The 25,093-nt window shown below is 48.1% G+C and overlaps 1 protein-coding gene across 1 annotated transcript in view; it reads left to right on the forward strand.

The window, feature by feature from the left end:
* LOC119972800 (collagen alpha-1(XXII) chain-like) overlaps positions 1 to 25,093 on the forward strand; it is a 68,177-nt gene that overhangs the window by 37,768 nt on the left and 5,316 nt on the right. Inside the window, exons 16-25 of the mRNA XM_038810216.1 lie at positions 843 to 887; positions 969 to 1,022; positions 1,127 to 1,180; positions 1,314 to 1,367; positions 13,790 to 13,861; positions 13,950 to 13,985; positions 15,255 to 15,299; positions 15,389 to 15,421; positions 19,573 to 19,719; positions 22,344 to 22,520. Of these exons, the coding sequence (XP_038666144.1) occupies positions 843 to 887; positions 969 to 1,022; positions 1,127 to 1,180; positions 1,314 to 1,367; positions 13,790 to 13,861; positions 13,950 to 13,985; positions 15,255 to 15,299; positions 15,389 to 15,421; positions 19,573 to 19,719; positions 22,344 to 22,520 (717 nt within the window). The remainder of the gene's footprint in view (positions 1 to 842; positions 888 to 968; positions 1,023 to 1,126; positions 1,181 to 1,313; positions 1,368 to 13,789; positions 13,862 to 13,949; positions 13,986 to 15,254; positions 15,300 to 15,388; positions 15,422 to 19,572; positions 19,720 to 22,343; positions 22,521 to 25,093) is intronic.

Consider the following 25,093-nt stretch of genomic DNA (forward strand, 5'->3'; position numbering starts at 1 on the left):
AAGCCCCCCTGCCCGCGGATCGGCCCTCCTCCAACTGCGGCGCCGCCGGACTGAGTCCGCAGCCGCCATGCGACGTTCCCCGAACGGTGTGAGCACACGCAACCCATGCCGTCAGGAACTCGGCCGGTCGGGGACAGAGCATTGTGGGGCGGAGAATCCGAAAATCGGCGCCACTCCTGATTTCGGCGTCAAAAACGGATTCTCTGCCCCGTTTTTCATTTGCATTGTTATGATCTCGGCTGAGACCAATAACATCAAAAGAGATATGAATTTCCTGGTGACCGACGTAAAGGATCGCGCAAGATTTAATATTTTAAGGCTTTTACTGTAACAAATGAATTCATAATGAAGTAAAAAAACACGAATTAATAATAAAGTAAATAAACCACAGAAAAGGTATTTCCCCATTAACTAACTCAGCTGAAAATACATGAAGACCCATTGGTACATTACTTAGCATCCTTGTAGATTAAGTCCCACATTCTTCATGTTTTTCAACAGGTAGTCGTGGTACACACTCCAATCAGTTCATAACAGGCAATAAAATTAAAACTGATAAAACTGTGCACCTTCAACACCCGATAGTTAAATTGCAGATTTGCTGGTGAGACAAGCCACTTATGTTAATAATGTCGGCATACATGGAATACAGCAGCCCTGTAAGTGATTTCAGTGCAAATAACATACATCTTCCTGCATGATGCATGTGATACATACATCAGGACATACGTAATGCCGTGTGATTATAATAGCATTTTTTTTTATCGCCTGAAAACTTTGAATTCGTATTTGCTGACATGTAGAATGTTATTTTATGCATTTTTAAAAACTTATTCTTGCAGGGCTATCCAGGATCAATAGGATATAAAGGAATTTTTGGCAGCAAGGTAAATGTGTAATTTTTGGTACTTAGTAATGTTTAATGTGCCATGGATCTAAAGCTAATACCTTCATATGCTTTCTTTCAGGGTATATATGGGCTTGCAGGAATGCCTGGTACTGACGGTGTTCCAGGTGGTGATGTAAGTTGAAACTGGCTACAAACAACATTTTAAGCAATTGGCATTGAAGGCAAAGGTTCGGCGCAAAGTAAAACAATCCAAATGATCCTGGTCTTTGATTTCAGGGTCCTCTGGGTACACCAGGAATGCAAGGTGAAACTGGGCAAATAGGAGCAAAGGTACTTTCGTAGATATAATTTTACGCTGTATATTAAATGGGTTTGAAACATACCAGGTTTGGGTCATGCTGGTAGTTATGTGTCTATTGCAGGGATTTTAAACAGAGGACCATTTTCCATTGTATTTATACAGGGAGATAGAGGTGATCCAGGACCAAGAGGACCGCAAGGCCCGCGTGGTTTTCAGGTAAGGTTTATAACATTTTACAATAAGATATTGTGCTGGAACAACAGACCAAAGAAGAACAAAGAAAAAAGAAGAACAAAGCACAGGAACAGGCCCTTCGGCCCTCCATGTCTGTACCGATCATGATACCAACGTTTGCCAAAATCCTCAGCACTTCTTTGTGCCGTATCCCTGTATACCATCCTATCCATGTATATGTCAAGATGCCTTTTGAACGCCGTTAATGTATCTGCTTCCACAACCTCCCCTGGCAACATGTTCCAGGCACTCACCACCCTCTGCGTAAAAATCCCTGCCTCGCACATCTCCTCTAATAATAATAATATTTATTGTCACAAGTAGGCTTACATTAACACTGCAATGAAGTTACTGTGAAAAGCCCCTAGTCACCACATTCCAGCGCCTTATTTGGATACACAGAGGGAGAATTCAGAATGTCCAAATTACCTAACAGCACGTCTTTCAGGACTTGTGGGAGGAAACCGGAGCACCTGGAGAAAACCCACGCAGACACAGGGAGAATGTGTAGACTCCATATAGTGACCCAAGCCGGGAATCGAACCTGGGACCCTGGGGCTCTGAAGCAACAGTGCAACCCATTGTGCTACTGTGCTGCCCTAAACTGTCCCATGGACCTTAAACTAAGCTCCCTGTGACTGACCCCTCCACCCTAGGAAAGAGTGCCTGCCCATCCACTCTATCCATGCCCCTCATAATCTTGTAGATCTCTATCAGGTCACCGCTCAACCTCTGTCATTCTAATGAAAACAGTCCGAGTCTATTCAGCCTCTCAGCATAGCTAACACAATCCAGACCAAGCACCAATCTGGTAAACCTCCTCTGCACCCTCTCCAAAGCCTCCACATCCTTCTGGTAGTGTGGCAACCAGAAATGTGCACAATATTCCAAGTGTGGCCTTACCAAGGTTCTATACATGACCTGCCAGTTTTTATAAATATTATAACATTACAATTGTTTCTTAATCTGCATCTATTCCTAATTTGGCGAAATGTGGGTGGGGGGAACTAAGTGAATATTACTTGATCAACATGTTTATTTTATATCTATGTTTACAGCCTTTTTCAAGTTGTTGCTCTCCTCAGGAAAGGCAAGAAGAGACTTAAGTGAAGCATAAACACCAGCATATTCTGTGGGCCAAATGGCCTTTTTCTGTGTGGTATATTCTATGCATTTCCAGTGGTAGTGTGGGATATGGTAGCATAGTGGTTATGTGACTGGATTAGTAACCCAGAGGCCTGGATGAATGAACTGGTGTGCTCATGTTCAAAGCACTCCCATGACTTGTAGGAAACTTAAATGAAGTTAGTTAAAGAAATCTAGAGTTTAAAAAGCTAGTATCGGTCATGGTGACCAGGAAATGATCAGGTTATTGTAATAATCCATCTGGTTCATTGATGTTCTTCAGGGAAGGGAACCTGTTGTCCTTACCTGGTGTATGTAATTCCAGACTCCACAAAGCATGAACCTATCATCTCTAGGATTTAAACCCTGTCAGATCTTTGCTCTGCAAGGCTTTCATTCACATCAACAGGAAATTGCTTGTACTAGGCTGTGATTGACAGTTTCCCCACAGCCAGCTGTCTAGTTGGTTAATTTTGTTTCTCTTCGCGTTCGAATGGATCTCAAATGGATCTCAAGTACCCAGCTGTGTAACTAACCACAATGCTTACAAGCAGCTAACTATGATTGACAGCCCTTAACCACGTTAAAAGCAGTAAAGTGCTATCTGAAGAGAAAAAGAGGATGTGAAAGCAGTTTACTGAAATAGTTGCAATAGACAGAGCCAAATGATCCCACAGCCAATGGATCAGATATATGGGGCGGCATTCTCCCCTACCCGGTGGGGCGGGGGGTCCCGGCGTAGGGGAGTGGCGCCAACCACTCCGGCGTCGGGCCTCCCCAAAGGTGAGGAATTCTCTGCACCTTTGGGGGCTAGGCCCGCGCCGGAGCGGTTGGCACCACGTCGAATGGCGTGAAAACCAGCACCAGCGGCCTTTCAGGCCCGGCGCCAGGGCTGGCCGAAAGGTCTTCGCCGGTTCGCGCATGCGCCGGTGGTCACGTCACCACCGGCGCATGCGCGCTGGGGGATTCTCTTCTGCCTCCGCCATGGCGGCGGAAGAGAAAGAGTGCCCCCACGGCACAGGCCCGCCCACCGATCAGTGGGCCCCGATCGCGGGCCTGGCCACCGTGGGGGCACCCCCCGGGGTCCGATCGCCCCGCGCGCCCCCCAGGACCCCAGGGGCCCGCTCGCACCGCCGATCCTGCCGCCACCAGAGGTAGTTCAAACCTCAGCGGCGGGAGTGGCCTCCCAGTGGCGGGACTTCGGCCCATCGCGGGCCGGAGAATCGCCGCAGGGGGCTCGACGCTCGACGAGGCACAATTCCCGCCCCCGCCAATTCCCGGGTGGCGGAGAATTTCTGCCACAGCGGGGGCGGGATTTTCGGCGCCCCCGGGCCGACCCTGCGTGGGGTCGGAGAATTTCGCCCAAGCTCTGCAGTGCTGCCAGATATAGGTGTGATTCGTGGTGGACAATTAAACAGCTAACAGGAGGAGGAGGCTCCACAAATATCCCCATCCTCATTGATGGAGCAGCCCATCACATCAGTACAAAAGACAAGGCTGAAGTATTCACAATAATCTTCAGCCAGATGTTCTGAGTGGATATTCACAGATACTTGTCTTAAGCCAATTTAGTTCATTTCACATGATATCAAAAAATAGCTGAAGGCATTGGATGCTGCAAAGGCTATGGACCTTGATAATATTCTGGCAATAATCCTGAAGGCTTGCCCTCCAGAATTAGCCATTCCCCTAGATGAGCAATTCCTATACAGCTACAAAACTGGCATCTACCCAGCAATGTGAAAAACTGCCCAGGTAGGTGCTGTTTATAGAAAGCAGGGCAACCCCGTTATTATCGCCCCATCAGTTTACTCTCAACCATTAGCAAATTGGTGGAAAGGGTCATCAACGGCGCCATCAAGTGGCACTTATTTAGCAATAACCTGCTCACTGATGCTCAGTTTATATTCTGCCAGGGTCACGCAACTCCTGGCCTCATTACAGCCTTGGTCCAAACACGGCCAAATGAGCTGAACTCACGAGGTGAGTTGAGATTTTATGCCTTTGACATCAAATGTTATGATCCTAGTTTATGTTATAATTGGATCGGAAGCCTGGCTCAAATGACCATAACTTTTATTTTTGTTTGATAAAATGTGGAGGAACAGAGTCACAGGACTGCTAAATATTTTTAACAACAAGACCAAATATTTAATAAGCATGAAAAGTTGAATTATTCTACAATACTCCTTTACTTCCCCCTTAGCTTAACAATTACACACAGGCTTTAGGATTAACATTGGTTACAAAGTACGTCTTAAGCTGTAATGGCCTCATTAACACACAAAGTCCTTTTAAGCATACAAGATGACTGTGGTCAAATATGCACAATCCGCAGTTAGTATCTATGGATTTCTCCGTAGAATCCCCCAGATAATTGTCACATGAGAGTTTCCAAACTCCACTCCCAAAAACAGGCTTTAAAATCTTCACTCACTTTCCATTAGCAGTTTGTATTCCTAAATCCAGTCCAGAGTTTCAAAATAACACTTTGAAACAAAGCTCCCACTCCATTTTTAGCAATTGAATCCAGTCCAGGATTTTACACCAACCCCTTTAGGATTTCTTTGTCTTGACTGTTGCACAAACTGTTCACAATTACTTTAACTCTCGATTCCCAGACTGTTATTAAAATGGCCTCAAACAGTTCATTGACCTCTGAAGTCTACTGTCCCACTTTAAATCTAGTTCCTGCAGTTGTCTTGTTAACTCAGAACACTTTGTTTACTCTTCTTTGAATTCTCCTGAACAATACCTTGGTCTCTGTTCTCTTAACATCAGTTGTCTTGAGAAATTCTTTCTCATAGAATTATAGAATCCCTACAGTGCATCAGGAGTCCATTTGGCTCATCAAGTCTGCACTGATCCTCCAAAAGAGCAACCTACCTAGACCAAGGTCCCTGCCCTATCTCCGTAACCTCACTTAACAGGCGGAATTCTCCACAAGGCCCGACGCCGTCGTGAAACCTGGAGATGTTCACGACGCCGTTGGAAACCTCTCCTGGCCCCCTATTCTCCCCTACCCGGGGGGATAGGAGGGCCGTACCGGGAAACTCGGCGGCCGGGCCTTGTCCCTGGCTTCAAGGCCCGGCGCACCAAGAATGACGCCGCGGCGAAGACTAATGACGTCAGCCACGCATGCGCGAGTTGGACAGCTCAAACCCGCGCATGCGCGGTTGCCGTCTTTCCCCTCAGCAGCCCTGCAAGACGTGGCGGCTTGATCTTGCGGGGCGGCGGAGGGGAAAGAGTGCGTCCCCTTGAGACGCCGGCCCGACGATCGGTGGGCACCGATCGCGGGCTCTTCCCCTCCCGAGTACAGTCATGGTGCTCGATCCCCGATCCGCCCCCCCACAGGCCCCACACTTACCTGGCGCGCATGTTCACGACGACAGCAACCAGGTGTGGTTGCCGCCGTCGTGAACAGGTCGGGAACGGCAGGCTGCTCGGCCCATCCGGGTCGGAGAATCGCGGGCTGCTGTGAAAAACGGCAGCCCGCGTTTCTCCGAGCGGCGTGTAGGAAAACCGGACACACCATTTTTTGGGGGGGCGGTGGGAGAATAGCGGGAGGTGCGGGAGCGGACCTCCCGCTATTCTCCCACCCATCGTGGTTGTGGAGAATCGCGGCCAACATTTTGGACACTAAAGGGCAATTTAGCATGGCCAATCTGCTTTAGGCATATCTTTGGACTGTGGGAGGTACCGACACCAAAGGGATTTCAGCGGCTCAAGAAGACAGCTCACCACCACCTTCTCAAGGACAATTTTGAATGGACAACAAATACTGGCCCAGCCAGTGAAAGAATTAAAAAAAACAATAAGACAAGGGTGACAAAGCTTTCAGAGTCTGGACATTTAGAAGTCCTGTGGTTTTCTGGATAGTTTATATATTCAGTCGTGGATGGTTTATCTTCAAGTATAAAATGTTATAGATATGTCCATAGGTATGTAAAGAGAAAAGATTCATTAAAAACGAATGTAGGTCCCTTACAGTCATAAATGGGGGAATTTGTAATGGGGAACAAAAAATGTCTGAACTAAATTTGTGCTTTGCTTCTGTCTTCACAAAGGAAGATATAAATAATATACCAGAATTTCTGAGAACACAAGTTTCAGTGAGGAGCTGAAGGAAATTAGTATTAGTATAGAAATGGTTTTGGGGAAATTAATGGGATTGAAGGCAGATAAATCCCCAGGCCCTGATAATCTTCATCCCAGAGTACTTTAGAAATAGTAGATCCATTGGTGATCATTTTCCAAAATTCTTTGGATTCTGGAATGGTTTCTACAGTTTGGAGGGTAGCTAATATATCTCGGCCATTAAAAAAGTTAGAGAGAAAACAGGGAACAATAGACCAGTGAGCCTATTGTCAGTAGTAGGGAAGTTGCTAGAGTCCATTCTTAAGGATTTCATAGCACAACGTTTGGCAAGCCATGGTATAATCAGACAAAGTCAGCATGGTTTTACGAAAGGGAAATTATGCTTGACAAATCTAGTGGAATTCTTTGAAGGTGTAACTAGTAGAGATGATCAGGGAGAACCAATGGATGTGGTTTATTTAGACTTTCAAAAGGCTTTTGACAAGGTCTCACAGCAAGTAACTATGTAAAATTAAAGTGCATGGGATTACGGGTAGTGTCTTGAGATGGATAGAAACCTGGGCCGGGATTCTCCTCTACCCGGCGGGACGGGGGGTCCCGGTGTAGCGGTGTGGGACCACTCCGGCGTTGGGCCTCCCCAAAGGTGCGGAATTCTCCGCACCTTTGGGGGCTAGGCCCCTGCCGGAGTGGTTGGCGCCATGCCGACTGGCGCCAAAACCGGCGCCAACGGCCTTTGACGCCCGCCGCCCGGCATCGGGGCTGGCCGAAAGGCCTTCGCCGGTTCGCTCATGCGCCGGTGCGTCAGCTGCCACTGACGTCACCACCGGTGCATGCGCAGTGGAGAGGGTCTCTTCCGGGTGGGCCCCGATCGTGGGCCAGGCCACCGTGGGGGCACCCCTGGGGTCCGATCGCCCCGCGCCCCCCCCAGGACCCCGGGGGCCCGCTTGCGCCGCCAATCCCGCCGGCACCAGAGGTGCTCCAATTCCCACCGCCGGGATTGGCCTGTCAGCGGCGGGACTTCGGCCCATTGTTGGCCGGAGAATCGCCGCGGTGGGCCCGCCGATCAGCGCGGCGCGATTCCCGGGTGGCGCCGAATTCCGGCCATGGCAGGGGCGGGAGTTACGCCGACCCCGGGTAATTCCCCGACTCTGCGGGGGTCGGAGAATTCCGCCCCTGGTTAGCAGTCAGGAAGCAAAAGGTTGGAATAAATGGGTCTTTTTCCGATTGGCAGGCAGTGACTAGTACGTGCCTTAGGGATCTGTGCTCAGACCCCAAATGTTCACATTATATATTAATGACTTGGAGGAGGGAACTAAATGTATTATCTCCAAATGTGCAGATGGGAGGGCGAGCTGTGAGGAGGATGCAGAGATGCTTCTGTGGGATTTGGACAGGCTGAATGAGTGGGCATATACATGGCAGATACAGTATAATATGGATAAATGTGAGGTTATCTGCTTCAGTAGCAAAAATAGGAAGGCAGATTAGTATTTGAATGGGTGTAAATTGAGAGGAGTGGATACTCAGTGAGACCTTGGTGACCACGTGCATCAGCTGCAAGATAAATGGTATTTTGGCCTTCAGAACAAGAGGATTTGAGTATAGGAATAGAGATGTTTTACTGCAATTGTATAGGGAATTGGTGAGGCCACACCTAGAGTATTGTGTGCAGTTTTGGTGTCCTTCTCTGAGGAAGGATGTTCTTGCTGTGGAGGGAGTGCAGCGAAGGTTTACCAGGCTGATTCCTGGGATGGCGGGACTGTCATATGAGGAGGGACTAAATCAGTTAGGGTTATATTCATTGAAGCGTAGAAGAATGAGAGGGTGGGCAGCAGGGTGGCACAGTGGTTAGCATTGCTGCCTACCGCGCTGAGGACCTGGGTTTGAATCCCGGCTCTGGGTCACTGTCCGTGTGGAGTTTGCAAATTCTCCCTGTGTCTGCGTGGGTTTTGCCCCCACAACAAAGATGTGCAGGTTAGGTGGATTGGCCACGCTAAATTGCCCCTTAATTGGAAAAAATAATTGTGTACTCTAAATTTAAGAAAAGAAAAAAACTTAAAAACTTGTAAAATTCAAACAAAATTAGACAGGGTAGATCCATAAAGAATGTTCCCGATGGTGGAGGAGTCCAGAACTAGGGGTCATAGTTTGAGGATAAACCTTTAAGGACTGAGGTGAGGAGAAACCTCTTCACCCAGAGAGTGATGAATCTGTGGAATTCACTACCGCATAAAGTAGTTGAGGCCAAAACGTTGTGTAATTTCAAGAGGAATTAGATATAGCTCTTGGGGTTAAAGGGATCGAGGGATATGGGGGGAAGGTGGGATCAGGGTATGGAACTTGATGATCAAACCATGATCATAATGAATAGGAGTGAGCTCGAAGGGTTGAATGGCCTCCACCTGCTTCTATTTTCTATGTTCCTATGTTATCCTCCTGATGTGAAAAACAAGAATAATTAACAGGCTTGTGTAAAAAAAAGCAAAGAAATGCCAGTTGTAAAATCTGGGAATGCTTTGAATGCGTATATTCTGTGTGTTTTTGTTGTTTGTCCTCATAAACATCTGCCTAAAAATCAACACAATTCGAAGCTCTGCCCTGGCGCCCTATTTACTCAAAAACAGACAGTGACACTAGTGATACCCATGAGGAGAGGAGGGAGAGGGGCAGTGGAAGACAGGAGGCTAGGTACAGAGAGTACATAGAATTTACAGTGCAGAAGGAGGCCATTCGGCCCATCGAGTCTGCACCGGCTCTTGGAAAGAGCATCCTACCCAAGGTCAACACCTCCACCCCATCCCCATAACCCAGTAACCCCACCCAACACTAAAGGCAATTTTGGACACTAAGGGCAATTTATCATGGCCAATCCACCTAACCTGCACATCTTTGGACTGTGGGAGGAAACCGGAGCACCCGGAGGAAACCCACGCAGACACGGGGAGGATGTGCAGACTCCGCACAGACAGTGACCCAAGCCGGAATCGAACCTGGGACCCTGGAGCTGTGAAGCAATTGTGCTATCCACAATGCTACTGTGCTGCCCCCAGGTGAGGGAGGGTTTGAGACATGGCTGGCAGTTGGTGATGTTACGACCAAGTTAGGAGGGGTGAGCCAACTTCTCTCTTTGTCCGAATCCTGGGTTGGTTATAACAGAATTTCAATTTTGCAGAAGATGCGATATTGCCATTCAATAAGTCCTTAACTGTGTATAGCTCGGTGTAAGAATTAAGCCAGACAGCTTGAGTTAACATGTCATGAGTTAATTTTATTACTAAAGCTCACTCCGGTAAAGATACAGAAATTATTAACAAAAGGGTTTAAAATGTACAAATTGTTAAACTTCCCACAAATGCACAAAGCACACACACACCCAGGCATGCAAGGAAACAAATAAAACTTTATAGAGTATCAGATGTTAAAACTTGGCCAAGTAAAGAAGGTAAAGTCAGAAAAACTATTCACGGATTGTCCGAGTACTTGTTCGCAGCTCGAGAGCTGGCTGCTGGTCCTTTGGTTTCACGCTGAAGCAGTCGCTCTTTAGTCATGGCTGGTTGATTCTCTTTTCTCTTGAAGACAAGTGGTGTTGTGTTGGAATCCTTCTTTAAGAACTCTTGGTTTGCAACAATGAAGCCTTCCGGTGTGTTTTCAAAACCACAAACAGGGCTGAGCTTTGTTGAGAGAGGTTTCATGGAGAGGTTGTAAGGCTTTTGCACCTGTTGCAGTCTGTTAGTTCATATCCCGTATACTTTATACTGAAGAGCTGGATCATATGACCTCTCTCAGTGGGGGGCCCTGTATAAACTCAATCTGACGCAGCTAGTGGAGCAGATGGAGGAGGATTTTAAAAGATGGGATATGTTGCCACTCTCACTAGCAGGTAGGGTGCAGTCGATTAAAATGACGGGAGAAAAATGCAACGGGCCTCCCTGCCTGATTTAAAGTGGCTACTAGAGCTACCTCTGAGGCGTCGCTCTCAACCTGAAAGGGAGTGGATTCATCCACCGCCCGCATGGCTGCTTTGGCGATGTCCTCCTTGATGCAGCTGAAGGCCTGGCGTGCCTCAGCAGACAGGGGAAATCGTGTGGCCTTAAAAAGTGGGCAGGCTTTGTCCGCATATTGAGGGACCCACTGGGCGTAGTATGAAAAGAACCCCAAGCACCGTTTGAGGGCCTTGGGGCAATGAGGGAGGGGGAGTTCTAAGAGGGTGCGCATGCGGTCTGGGTGGATTGGGAGCTCGTGGTATGCAGACTTCAGATCCACCGTGGAAAATAGCCGATATTGGGCGATCTGATTAACCATGTCTGCAATTCTGGGGAGGGGATACGCGTCTAGGAACGTAAAGCGATTTATCGTCTGGCTATAGTCGACGACCATGCAAAACTTTTCCCCGGTCTTGACGACCACCACCTGAGCTCTCCAGGGACTATTACTGGCCTCTATGATCCCCTCACTGAGAAGCCGTCGGACCTCCGAACGGATAAAGACCCTATCCTGTAGGCTGTATCGCCTGCTGCGAGTAGCTACTGGCTTGCAATCTGGAGTGAGATTGGCGAAGAGCGGAGGGGGGGGAGATGCGCAGCGTGGCGAGGCTGCAGATAGTGAGTGGGGGCAGGGGCCTGCTGAAGCTGAGGGTGAGGCTCTTGAGGTTGCACTGGAAATCCAGGCCTAATAAGAGTGGCGCGCAGAGGTCAGGCAGGACATAAAGTTTAAATTTAGAATAACTAGCGCCTCGAATTGTGAGCGTAGCGATGGTGCGTCCTTGGATTTGGACTGAGTGGGAGCCCGAAGCGAGGGCGATAGTTTGGCTCACCGGAAAAATAGGAAGCGAACAGCGTCTTACCAGCTCTGGATGTATAAAGCTCTCAGTGCTCCCGGAGTCAAAGAGGCATGGCGTGCTGTACCCGCTGATCTGGACCTACGCCATCGAACTTCGTAGGTGCTTGGGGCGGGATTGATCCAGGGTGACCGCGTTGAGTTGCGGGCCGCATGGTGAGTGCCCGAGGAAGTTGTATTCTTCAGGTGAGCTTTCTGAGCATGCCGATGCAGATGGGGCCCGTGGATCGCACGTGGTGAGCGGCGAGGAAGATGGCGGCCCCCATGAGTCGCACGTGGCCGGCCGCATGGTGCGGGTTTGCAAAGATGGCGGCCCCCATGGATCGCACAGGGCGGGAGGGGGTGGAGACGGGCGTAGGCCGCAGCGTTTCGGGCCCCGCGGGCCAGCTGGTGTTGGGAGTGATTTGATCTCTCTGCAGGGGAGTTAGAAACTGGGGCCCTTTTCGCGAGGCACACTCTGGCATAGTGGCCTTTCTTCCCGCAGCTGCTGCACGTCGCAGATCGGGCTGGGCAGTGCTGCCGCGGGTGCTGGCTTTGGCCACAGAAATGGCAGGCTGGGGCAGCAGAGTAACTGGCTTTGGCAGCGCGGTTGCTGGGGGGCCGTGCGGCACAGGCCTGGGGGGACTGTTGGTCGGGGGTCCACGATGGGGTCGCGGGGTCCGCGGGAAATGACGTGAGGCTGCGGAAGGAAACCTCCATAGTGGTAGCAGCCTCCACAGTAGTGTCTAAGTCCTGGGCCCCCTTTTCTAGCAGTCTTTGGCGCACATAGTTAGACCTAAGGCCCGCCACGAAAAAGTCCCGCACAGCAAGCTCCCTATGTTCAGCCGCGGTAACGGCTTGATAATTACAGTCATTGGAAAGGTTGTTCAATTCCCTTACAAATTCGACAAGCGTTTCTGTAGGCCGCTGACGGCGAGTTGTAAACACGTGGCGTGCATAAACCTCGTTAATGGGCCTAACGTACATTTTGTCCAGTATTGCCAGCGCTGCGGTGTAAGAACTGGCCGGATTCAGCTGTGTGGAGATTCTGTGGCTTACCCTTGCATGCAGTAGGCTGAGTTTTTGTTCCTCCCTTGTTCCGGCGGTGCTGGCTTCTGCCAGGTAGTCTTTAAAACATCACAGCCAGTGGGAAAAAATTTCCTTAGCCTCTGCATCCTGTGGGTCGAGTTCTAGGCATCCGGGCTTGAGGGCTGCTTCCATGATTTCTTCGACTGTTTCGTAAGTATATTAAATTGTTGGAACCAACAATTCTACGGACACGTGCTTGTAGGATTAGAATAGCGGTTTTAATATACTTACAACAGAGCCAGCCTGTTAGCCGTTGAACTTTCGGTGAACTGGCCGGCTGACCCTGTGGCACTGATCTTTATACAGCAGCTCCCGGGGAGGAGTCCTGGGCGGAGCCAAGGGAGAAGTCCCGTACAACTCTTGAGCATCCCCAGAGCTACTCCCCCTGGAGGACGGGTAGTGCAACTGCACTTACATTATAGGCACATGTATATACAGGTTATAATCCAGCGTGAATCACATTCACCACAATCCCCAAGGCCTTTTTCAAATGGGTAAGCAGGAGCATCATGGGATTTGTGTGGGCGAATAAGACCCCAAGGGTGAAGAGGGTGTTTTTGGAGCGTGGTAGGGACAGAGGGGGGCTGGCGTTGCCGAATCTATGTGGCTATCATTGGGCAGCCAATGTGGCGATGATTCGTAAGTGGGTAATGAAGGGAGAAAGGGGTGGCGTGGAAGAGGCTAGAACAGGGGGTTTCCTTTTGGGGTGGCGTTGGGGTTAGGGTGGGGTGTTTCCCGATTGGTGTTCGTATTATATGGGGGGCTATTGTATTTTGGGGAAATCCCTATGTATAATTCTTGCGCGTTGTGTTCTTGTGTTCTCGTTTCTCTTTTCTGTAGGGGGGGGTTGTTGAAAATTGACTGAAAACTTGAATAAATATATATATTTTTTTTTAAATGACCTCTCTCAGGCTTAATTCTGGGCTGAGCCATTGGCTCTGAGAGTTCCGTAAGGTGTCTCCATAAAGTGGCTTGTGGCCTTCAGAAATGCAACTTCGCAACTGCTGAGTGTCCGTTTTGTCTAGTCCACAATATTCTATAATTTATATATCCAGCAGATCGCACTACAAATCATTATTCAATAAAACACATTTGCATAATAGTATGAAGATGGATTCATGAAGAATGTGATGTTTTCTCAAAAATTTTCACCTTTTCTAATAGTTGGAAATCAGGTATTATCTCAACGCAAAAGGAAGGTTGATTACTGAAGTGCGTTTTACCTGAATCGTCACCTACTTTATGACTGTTTATGGATTATGTTTCTTCATTTGCAGGGGCTGGAAGGTGATGCAGGGGAACCAGGGATTCCTGGAAAGCTAGGTGCAAAGGGAATGAAAGGCTTACCGGTGAGCAGATTTGTCATGGAAACTGCAATCAACTCTGAAACATTCCTCATGAAGAGCAGATGTCATATATTGCATGCTTTCTTCACAGGGTGCAAGAGGTGAACCAGGTCCTGATGGCCAGAAGGTAAGAAGCTGCAGTGGGAGACACAGGAATGCCAAGAAAAGCTTAACAGTTATCCTGCAAAACCACGTCCACCACCGATGCACAGTAGCAGCCATGTGTACCATCTACAAGATGCACTGCAGGAACTCACCAAGTCTCCTTAAGCAGCACCTTCCAAATTCACAACCACTAACATCTAGAAGGACAAGGGCAGCAGATACGTGGGAACCCCACCACCTGGAAGGAAGTTCCTGTGGTGATATGCATCACTGTAAATACACAAGGGGTTAATGTAAGTACACTACAACTAAGTAAACACTAAAGGGAGCACCAGAGACATCATGACATGCAGACATACAACTAATGAACTTTGGAATAGGACACGACCAATGGGCAGTCAAGACACCCAGAGGTGACACTACCACAAGGGGCAACCCATATAGAAAGACAGGGCACACATGCTCTTTCTCTTTCCACAGGTGACACTTAGAGAGTAGGACAGGGGCAGATCAGAAGCATCACACCCACCGTATGGCTTAGAGCAGACTGGTTAGTTAGACTGAGTTACTACAGCAAGATTAGCAGGAGAGTTGAACTCAAGTAGGAGAATTGTTAACTGTTCAATAAATGTGTTAAACCTATCTCCAAGTCTGAACCTTCCTTTGTCAGAGCATACATCAAGGAAGCAGCTTATGCTACATGAAGAAGGATAACACAACATCATTAACCCCGTTGTATTTACAGTGATGAATATGACCACAGTTCCCTTCCAAGCCATTCACCATCCTGACTTTGAAATATATTGCCGTTCCTTCACAGTCACTGGGTCAAATACCTAACAGCACTGTGCGTGTACCTACACCACATGGACTGCAGCGATTCAAGAAGCCTGCTCACCATTACCTTCTCAAGGACAATTAGAGATGGGCAATGAAGCTGGACTAGTCAGTGAAGCCCACATCCCATGAGGGTTATTACAGTGCTGAATGGCTACTTCTGGCCACTAATGTTGGCGGACTAACCCCATCATTATTCAGCCATTGCTGTGAGGTGACCACAGGCCAGGAAGTCCTCAAGAAAGTTTGGGATGAACGTTTCCTTCTCCCAATGCTGGAGAGACATCTAAAGTTTGCAGTAAACCATTAACCACGGTCTGGCTGGAACTGGAAGCACACACAATGAGGAATTAAATATGTGAATGGAACTCAACCAGAGTGCTAGCTGTGTTGCACTACTGGATACCGTTTTTGCAAATGGAAATGTTAATTTTACCATTCAAACTTTTATTAGGGTGAAACTGGAAGAACTGGATTTCAAGGTCAAACTGGACTCGAGGTATTTCCTACTCGGTGGCCACTAAATCGACAATTCCTGCTTGAGAGTTTGCAGATTTAAACATCTTCGTCTCTTCTTTCTTTATGCAGGGCGACAAAGGTGACATCGGCGACAAAGGACAGGTTTGTCATTCATTTCAAGGTACATCTCGGCCATGGAAATTGTTACAGTGGAAACAGTTTCACTGTGATTGAATTTTCTACAAATCGAATCCAGTCAGTGCACTGAAAGCGTTAGCACCAAAAGTAATCATCAAAAGCACGTGGATACACTAGTTAAACCTCAGCTGGAATGTTGTGTACAGTTCTGGGCGCCACACGATAAGAAGGATGTGAATGCATTGGAGAGAGTGCTGAAGAGGTTTACACATACGGTTCCAGGGATGAGAAACTTCAGTGATGAGGATAGATTGGAGAGGTTGGGACTGTTCTCCTTGGAGAGAAGAAAGCTAAGAGGAGATTTGATAGAGATGTTCAAGATCACGAGGGGGCTGGACAGAGTAAAGAGGGAGAAACTGTTCCCGCTCAAAAAGGATCAAGAATGAGTGGGCAACAGATTTAAAGTGATTTGCAAAAGAAGTAACCGTGATGTGAGAAAAAAAAACCTTTCTCACACAGTCAGTGGTCTGAATCTGGAATGTACTGCCTGTAATTATGATGGACACAGGTTCAGTTGAGGTACTCAAGAAGGCATTGGATGATTACTCGAATAGATTATAGAATTATAGAATAGAACAGTACAGCATAGAACAGGCCCTTCGGCCCTCGATGTTGTGCTGAGCAATGATCACCCTACTCAAACCCACGTATCCACCCTATACCCGTAACCCAACAACCTTAACCTTACTTTTTAGGACACTACGGGCAACTTAGCATGGCCAATCCACCTAACCCGCACATCTTTGGACTGTGGGAGGAAACCGGAGCACCCGGAGGAAACCCACGCACACACGGGGAGGACGTGCAGACTCCGCACAGACAGTGACCCAGCCGGGAACCGAACCTGGGAACCTGGAGCTGTGAAGCATTTATGCTAACCACCATGCTACCGTGCTGAATAGAAACAATGTGCAGGGGTACGGGGCAAAGGCAGGGGAATGTCATGATGCCTGTTTGGAGAGCTGGTGCTCTCGATGGGCCAAATGGCCTCCTTCGATGAAGTAGGTCAGTAGAACGATGGTGTCCAAAGATCATCACACTGACACCAATTTATAATAAAACTAATGAATCGATACTCTGATACACATTGGAAAAATATCAATACGGAATTATCATATTAAAGGCCAGTTAGCATTAAAATTTGCTTGACCAATCTTATAAATCTATCTAACAAAGTGACATCCCAGACCATCACATGATCGTATTTAGCCTTTCAAGAAAAAACCTTTGATAAAGTACCTCAGAATCTTATCGCTAACTTAGGTTAGTCGTTATCAAGGTTGAGGCATGGATGATGATTTAAGGATAGGAGAGGTGGTACAGCGATGACAGGAGAACTGGATGGCCGGGGAAATGGAACTCAGTGTTTCCAGAATTTCCTGTACTTCTTTATACGTTCACGGGACGTGGGTGTCACGGACAAGGCCAGCATTTGTTGTCCATCCCTAATTGTCCTTAAATTCAGTAGTTCTCCAGGCCGTTCAGAGGGGCAGTTAAGAGTCAACCACATTGTTGTGGGACTGGAGTCACATGTAGGCCAGACTGGATAAGGGTAGCAGATTTCCTTCCCTCAAGGACATTAGTGAACAAGATGGGTTTTTACAACAATTGATGATAGTTGTCATGGTGACCATCACTGAGTCTGGCTTCATATTGCAGATTTATTATGATTTAAACCCATGTCGCCAGGGCATTAGACTAAACCTCAGGGTTACTAGTCTAGTGACATTACCACTGTTTCACTGTCTACCCAATAGTTCAAGGGGGCGATTCTCCGAGCCCCGTGCCGGGCCGGAGAATCGCCTCAACCGCGCCACGACGCCCCGAGGCCGGCGCGTGATTCTCCGAGGTGCAGAGAATCGGCGCCATTTGCACCTGCACGTTTGATGTGGCGCCGGCTGCGGGCCACTGGAATCGGCGGGGCTGCCGCCACGCGGATACGACAGAGTCCCGCTGGTGCTGTTCTTCACCCCGGTCGCTGCCGGTGGGAACTCTGCACGAAGGGTCGCGGGCGGCCTGTGGGGCGGGGAAAAGCAGTCCTTCACCGGGGGGGGGCCTCCGATGGGGTCTGGCCCGTGATCGAGGCCCACCGATTGGCGGGCCGGCCTCCCCCCCCCCCTCCCCCGGGCCTACTTTCCTGTGCAGCCAGCCCCTGAACACCGACGCCATGTTGTGTCGGGGTCGGGGCCGGCGCGCTGAAGAAGTTCGCCGCGCATGCGGAGGTTGGCGTGGTCCAACTGCGCATGCGCGGGTTGACGCGGCGCCCATTTGGCGCTGTGAAGAGAGGCTGGAGCGGTGTGAACCGCTCCAGCACTGTTCTGGCCCCCTGTGGGGGACAGAATCGATCATCCCTGTGCCCGTTCCGCACCGTTGTGAAATGCGACGCCGTTCACGACGGCGTGAACACTTGGGCTCCATTTTGGAGAATCGCCCCCCAAATTTTAGCAATTGCGGTATTTTGCTTTAGGAGCTAGGAGTTTGACTGGACTGTCTCAGGAGCCCATTATGGTCATACTATAGGCACAGATAACCTGAATTCATAACTTCAAATTAACTTTATAAATGACACCAAGTTAGCTTAGACTGTGAACTCACAAAAACGCAGCTGAGAGCTCACAAAGATACCTCAAGAGGACTTGCTCTTAAGCAGCTGAGGAGTATGTTAGATTCAATGTAGAAAAAATCAAAACATTGCATATATTCTATCCTATATGTACTTTATAGGTGGGAGTATCTCATCATAGAAGAAGTTGAAACGAGACTTTACCAGGATGTTGCCTGGGCTGGAGAGTTTTAGTTATGAAGAGAGATTGGATAGACTTGGATTGTTTTCCTTCGGGCAGAGGAGACTGAGGAGGGAAATGATTGCGATGTATAAAATGATGAGGGGCATAGATAGAGTGGGCAAGAATAAACTTTTCCTCTTGGTGGATGGGTTAATGACCAAGGGGCATAGATTTAAGGTCAGGGGCAGGAGAGGATATGAGGAAACCTTTTTTTACCAAGAGGGTGCTCGGAGGTTGGAATTCGCTGCTTGAAATGGTGGTGGAGGCAGAGACCCACATAACAGTTAAGAATAATCTTTATTGTCACAAGTAGGCGTACATTAACACTGCAATGAAATTACAGTGAAACGCCCCTAGTCGTCACATTCCGGTGCCAGTTCGGATACACGGAGAGATTCAGAATTCACAATATTCAAATTACCTAACAGCACGTCTTGTGGGAGGAAACCGGAGCACCCAGAGAAAACCCACACAGACACAGGGAGAAAGTGCAGACTCCGCACAGACAGTGACCCAAGCCAGGAATCAAACCTGGCACCCTGGTGCCGTGAAGCAACAGTGCTAACCTCTGTGCTACCATACCACCCGAAGAAGTATTTAGATGTGCACTTGCGATTCCAGAGCAGACAAGGCTATGGGCCAAGTGCTGGAAAATGGGATTAGAATGGTGGTTGGCTTTTCGGTGGTTGTTTTTGACTCGTGTAGACATGGTGGGCCAAAGGGGCTTTCCTGTGGTGTATGATTAAATGACTCTTTGAGACCTAAGGATGCCTCACCCTGTGAGAAGGCAATAAATGAAAGGAAATTGAGTACTAATTGTATTGCCAAATCCATTTGGTTCAATTTGGACAGTGTTACTTGTCAACTGAGGAAGACATCTCTTCGGGGTCTTTATAGAGATGTAAAAGGTATTCCATGTATTTTAAACCTTCAGTGGGATGAATCTAAAACAATGTCAACAGATCTAATGGGGCAGCAACAAGAAAATTCAGGGACGCAAAGGAGAATTTAAGACTGATATTGGAAATATTCCTTTGTACAGAGTATGATGATCAGTTCAGAAGGGCTGCCAGGAATTGTGGTTGATACCAAAGGCACTCTTGATTTAAGAAACAGCTGAACAGTGAAAGGTAGCTCTCTATTAAAAAAGATGCACCAGCAATGATTTCAAGGACAGTTTCCATCTGAAGTTTGTCAGTACAATTGCCTTTTGTTTAAATGGTTACCACAACAGTAAATAATAAGCGTGTCTTTCCTGGCTGAACATGTGTCCAGTGGTTGGTGTGCACGTTGCTATACAATTTTGTTGAATGTTTGTTTTTAATTTAGCATGGACAACAAGGCCTTCCGGGAAATGTTGGAATCGAAGGCAGACGTGGTGTGCCTGGAATTCCTGGACCACAAGGCTTTCTGGGGCCCATAGGAGAGCAAGGTGAAGATGGATTAAGAGGAGAACCAGGACCGGTAGGAGCACATGTAAGTTCAAATTAATCTCCAAATAAATTTAGAAAAGGAAACCGTTCAATCTATGTTCTCGACATGCTCGACAGGCTGAATGGCCTACTCCTATAATGACAACAGGATGTGTAGAAAAAGTTTTAAAGAAAAGTAATTAATTTATAACTTTCCTCTTTCTTAAGCAAAAACTAATTTTACTGTAAGCAAATAAAGGTATCGATGACTCAGACCCTTTAAAGTATCAATAGGTAAAACTGAAAGCAATTGAAAGCTCTTTATCTTGTGCATGTAAAACATTGTGCAATTGGCAGCACAGATCTGAGAGCTAGAGCTGTCAATCAAGCAATGTTTTCCCTGGGGTTTAGCTGTTTCAACAGTCTAATGGAAGTTTGGGCTGTCAGCCAGGAATGCATATAAGACTTGTCTGAGAGTCCAGACATCCATTCAGGCTATGAAGCAGTTGAGCCTCAGGGATGATGCCCTTAACAGAAATGGCCCTTGGAAGAACAGAGAGCCATTGGCATGAGGCGAGGAACATTTATTGAGTGTTTCTTGACACAATATCTTGGACACATCATGGGAGGAATTTAATGCCCTCCCCACAATTCCTCCTCTGAAAGATGCCTGGGAGGTGGGGGCCACACCATGTGGGAAGGTTTTCAGATAAACCCTGGTAGGCCTGCCTGCAGCCTGATAGGGGTTCCTCCTTCTCAGGCACCCTGTGCCCAATGGAGGGACCCACTGACATCAAGGGCTTGCAGGAAGACACAGCCCACCCTTTACACTGAAACCCCTCCCCTTGCTGGGACCTCACTGACTGACCCAAGCAGTCTTGTCCCACTTCTGTGTTCCAGTATTCCAGCGATGATCCTCATGAGGCCTATTGTAGTAGCGGCAGTGGCCACTGCTCATTGTGGTGCTGCCAATGCTGAAGAGGCAGGAAATTCACCTGGCAAGACCTGAGAATCTTGATGGTATCCAGCAGTCTGCCTGATTAGGATTGATTCCTAACGGAGCTCCCAGAAATGGCCCTGGCAGTGTTGCCACTGGCTCTCCAGCCAATAGACAGACCCACCGCCGTGACTGTTCCATTTTGCTCAGGAATGCTGACCACTGGGGGAAAAGGTCATGATTTGATAATCAAACAGCTAGAAATGGACAAGATACTCCTACTCCATTAGCTGTAAACGAGCTGAGGTTTGGGGGAGGGGTGATTTGGAAATGTGGGTCAATTAACCTGTAGATTTTTCAGGAAGGCACCGAACACATTGAGAGACTTCGCTGGGAGCTTGCAGAGGTGCGCTCAAGACACCAGAAACCAAATCAATTGTTCTTTTCTTGGATATAAGAAATTCTGGTCCATGTGATCTGGTAACCCTTCACCTGGAGTCTGTAGCAACAGGAAGAAAGTTAAGACGAGAGCTGTATATCTGGCAGACATGAAGGAGAGCTAGAAGCAGACGAGCTGGAGCATGAAGGCCCAGATGCAGACGCAAAGAAAAATTTCGCAGATAGAAAAATAAAGAGGAACATATCAAATTCTTAGTGTATCCAATTATTTTATTTTTTTCAATTAAGGGGCAATTTAGAATGGCCAATCCACCTACCCTGCACATCTTTGGGTTGTGGGGGTGAAACCCACGCAAACACGGGGAGAATGTGCAAACTCCACACGGACAGTGACCCAGAGCCGGGATCGAACCTGGGACCTCGGCGCCGTGAGGCAACAGGGCTAACCCACTGCGCCACCGTGTGGCACATATCAAATTCTTGTGAGGAGTAGAAGCAATTCACTCTCAGGAAAAAGTCAATTTTCCTGTTTGGCAGAAAAGGTGACAGGGCTCTTTGAGACAATGTGCGAGCTGGCTTAAAAAGGTTTAACACCTGGAAAGATGTATGAATAGCCCAGAGATGCTAAAGAGCTGGGTATTTTTCCAGAAAGTGGCCAAAGTTGTGAACCAGTGTGTTATTATGTTGCCAGTTGAAAAGGAACTCTGGAAAATTGCACCATCAGGACTGTTGTGACTCAAAGGAGGTTGGCTTGGTAGAAGTGCGTCTTGCCAATGATAATTATACCTGTGAAACTCGGGATTGAAAGTTGTTGTTGGAAAAGGACTCCTGACCTACCTGCATGAATAAGGAAATGCATATTGTGGAACTACATAGCTACCTGGTATTATATTTAAGCAGTGAGAGGTGCAAATGCTTGAGGTCATGCAAGATATACCTTTGTTATATCGACTATTTCAAGTGGAAATTTACCTTCTTAGTTGAAGCATCATTTGGCTATTAATCCATGTTTCATTTACATTAATTCTGATTTGTGGGAAATTTAAAAAAAAGTGAAATCTTGTTGATAATTTCTTCTTTGAGGGGTCAGTTGGTAAATTTGGTTAGTTTGGTTTATTGTTACCGAAGGGGATTGTAACAAGGTGAAACATTATTTTCAGTCTAATTCGGATTTTGTTTTAATAATCATTCTTCAGGTAAAATATTCTTATCAGTTGTATTTTCTGGCATTGTGTCGCTTGTAACAAAAACTTAATTGCTTTGTAAACAGAAGCATTGCAAAGTTTTTAAGGTGCAAGCTCTATTGAAATGTCTTAAAACTATTTAAAATAACGTGTTTGTTTTTCTGCTAGGGCCCAGAAATGCCCATGGAACAAGTTTATGAATTGTGCAGAAGTGTAATAAATGAACAAATAGCAATCTATGCGTCTGCAATCAGACGGACATGTGCAAGGGCATGCCCAACCAATAACGTAACATTGATAGGGCCTCCTGGCTCGCCTGGATTACCGGGGAAACGAGGAGAACAAGTAAGATCCTCACCAGTATACAGAACACTGAACAAACCTTGGATTTTGCTATGTGTGTTTTTATTTGTGTCTGTATCATATATTATCGCTCTCATTTTTGTTTGCTCATTATTGAATTCTGGATCCCAGATAGTGATAGTGAGAAACCAAAGGCAAAACTTTCAGGTTGGGTGTCAACTGATTACAATATTTGTGCTGTGGCCATGGTTTCTGCCCTACATGGTGATCAGGAGGGTGGGGGTGGAGGGGGAGGTCAAATTGCCTTTGGAAATATATTCGGCCTTGCGATGTGGGCATCACTGCAAAGGCTGACATGTATTCCCCATACCTAGTTACCTTTGAGAAAGTGGTAAAATGTAACTTTATTTTACAGGTGTTCTATCCCTTTTGCACACCCAGGCTGGGATTCTCCCCCAGCCGGCGGGGCGGGGGGTCCCGGCGTGTTGGAGTGGTGTGAACCACTCTGGCGTCGGGCCGCCCCAGAGGTGTGGAAGTCTCCGCACCTTTAGGGGCCAAGCCCTCACATTGAGGGGCTAGGCCCGCTTGGAGTGGTTACCGCTCCGCCGGCTGGCGTGAACGGCCTTTGGCGCCACGCCAGCCAGGGCGAAAGGACTTTGCCGGCCGGCGTAAGTCCGCGCATGTGGTGAAGCGTCAGCGGCTGCTGATGTCATCCCGGCACATGTGCAAGGGAGGGGGTCTCTTCCGCCTCCGCCATGGTGAAGACCATGGTGAAGGCGGAAGAAAAAGAGTGCCCCCACAGCACAGGCCCGCCCGCCGATCGGTGGGCCCCGATCGCGGGCCAGGCCACCGTGGGGGTACCCCCCGGGGTCAGTTCGTCCCGCGCTCCCCCCCCCCAGGATCCCAGTGCCCGCCCGTGCCGCCTGCTCCCGCCGGTCAGATAGGTGGTTTAATCCATGCCGGCGGGAGAGGCTTGTCAGCGGCGGGAGTTCGGCCCATCGCGGGCCGGAGAATCACAGCGGGGGGCCCGCCGACCGGCGGGGCGCGATTCCCGCTCTCGCCGAATCTTGGGTGGCGGAGAATTCGGGACACGGCGGGGGCGGGATTGACGCCGCCCCCGGGCGATACTCCGACCTGGCTGAAGAAAGGTATCTTCTTATGAGTGGCAATGTATGAATTAAGCACAAAAATGGCAATTTTCTTTAAAATGGTGAAGGGTAGACTTCCTTCTTTAATGTACCCGGAAAATAGGTGTTTTACTGCTGCAGCGAAGAGGAAAAAGTGGTAGAGACCCATTATATTAGGTCTATGTCTCTCTTACAACACTGTACATTTTCCTAGGGCATCACTAGTGGGTCTGTGCTAAAGATGTTCTAGGTTCCATATGGTCATTGGGTAGGCATATGGACGATAAGGGAATAGTGTAGAGGGACTTCACAGGACGGCGCAACATCGAGGGCCGAAGGGCCTGTACTGCGCTGTAATGTTCTATGTTCTATGTGCAGGTTAGGTGGAGTGGCCAAGATAAATTGCCCCTTAGTATCCAAAAGATTAGGTGGGATTACTGGGTTTTGGGGCGAGGGTGGGGGTGTGGGCCAAGTTATGGTGCTCTTTCCAAGGGTCGGTGCAGACTTGATGGGCCAAATGGCCTCCTTCTGCACTGTAGGGATTTATGATACATGTCGGTCTTGCATTCATATTTTAACACCATGAGACTATTGGGGACTCCATTCCACTGAAACGTCTTGATGCAGAGGTTTGGGCCCCATAGACGCGACCTCTGGGCCACCTGAAAGAGCAAAGTGGCAGGTTCGTATTTTTAACGTGAATTCCCTCCCCACATGGCCATTGACGACACAAAGGCCCCCAAGGCCTTCTGGCTATTGCTCTCGGAGGCCCCCTTAAGTGGCAGATGCATTTAAGTTTCCTGCCCGCCGTTTAGGCTGCAGTATCCTGTCAGTGGTGAGCCTGCGCTGGAGATTTATCAGATCGTGGTGAATTATATACCTAGTAATTCACACTGTGTTGTATTACATGTATTATGTCCTTGTGGGCTCTGTATGTGAGCCGTTGCGCGGCTCTGCCCATAGGGGGAGATGAGGAGTTTGTACTGGGCTCTGCCCTTGGCTCCGCCCATGGCTCCTCCCACTAACCAGAAGTATAAAGCACTGCAGTCGTAAGCCTGCTCTCAGTTCATCTCGTCGCAGGCAGGCTCTGTTGTAAGACTATTAAAACCACTGTTTACTTCCAATCACGTGTCTTGTGAATTGATGGTCTCATCACAGATTATGCTCTGAAAACAGCGCACTGACGGACACGGCACATCCTCGGCGCACTGTACCTGCCTGGCATCCAGAGAGCTTCATAAACAGAACAGAGCTGGGTTTCATTAGAGCGAAAACAATTAAAGTGCAAAACGGGCATTTACTGTCCCGTTTGCTGATGTCACTCAACAAACCGTTGGCGAGAGCAGACTTTCTTGTAAATTAGCAGTTGGAAAAGAAGCAAACTTTTTGCTGCCCACGCCATTTGTTGCAGCAAGAGATATTCTGAGAAATCTCTTGCTATTTTTACAATTCCCCCCCCCCTGCAACTGCCTCTCGACTTTCAGAATC

Source organism: Scyliorhinus canicula, chromosome 10 (genome assembly GCF_902713615.1).
Source record: "Scyliorhinus canicula chromosome 10, sScyCan1.1, whole genome shotgun sequence".
NCBI lineage: Eukaryota > Metazoa > Chordata > Chondrichthyes > Carcharhiniformes > Scyliorhinidae > Scyliorhinus > Scyliorhinus canicula.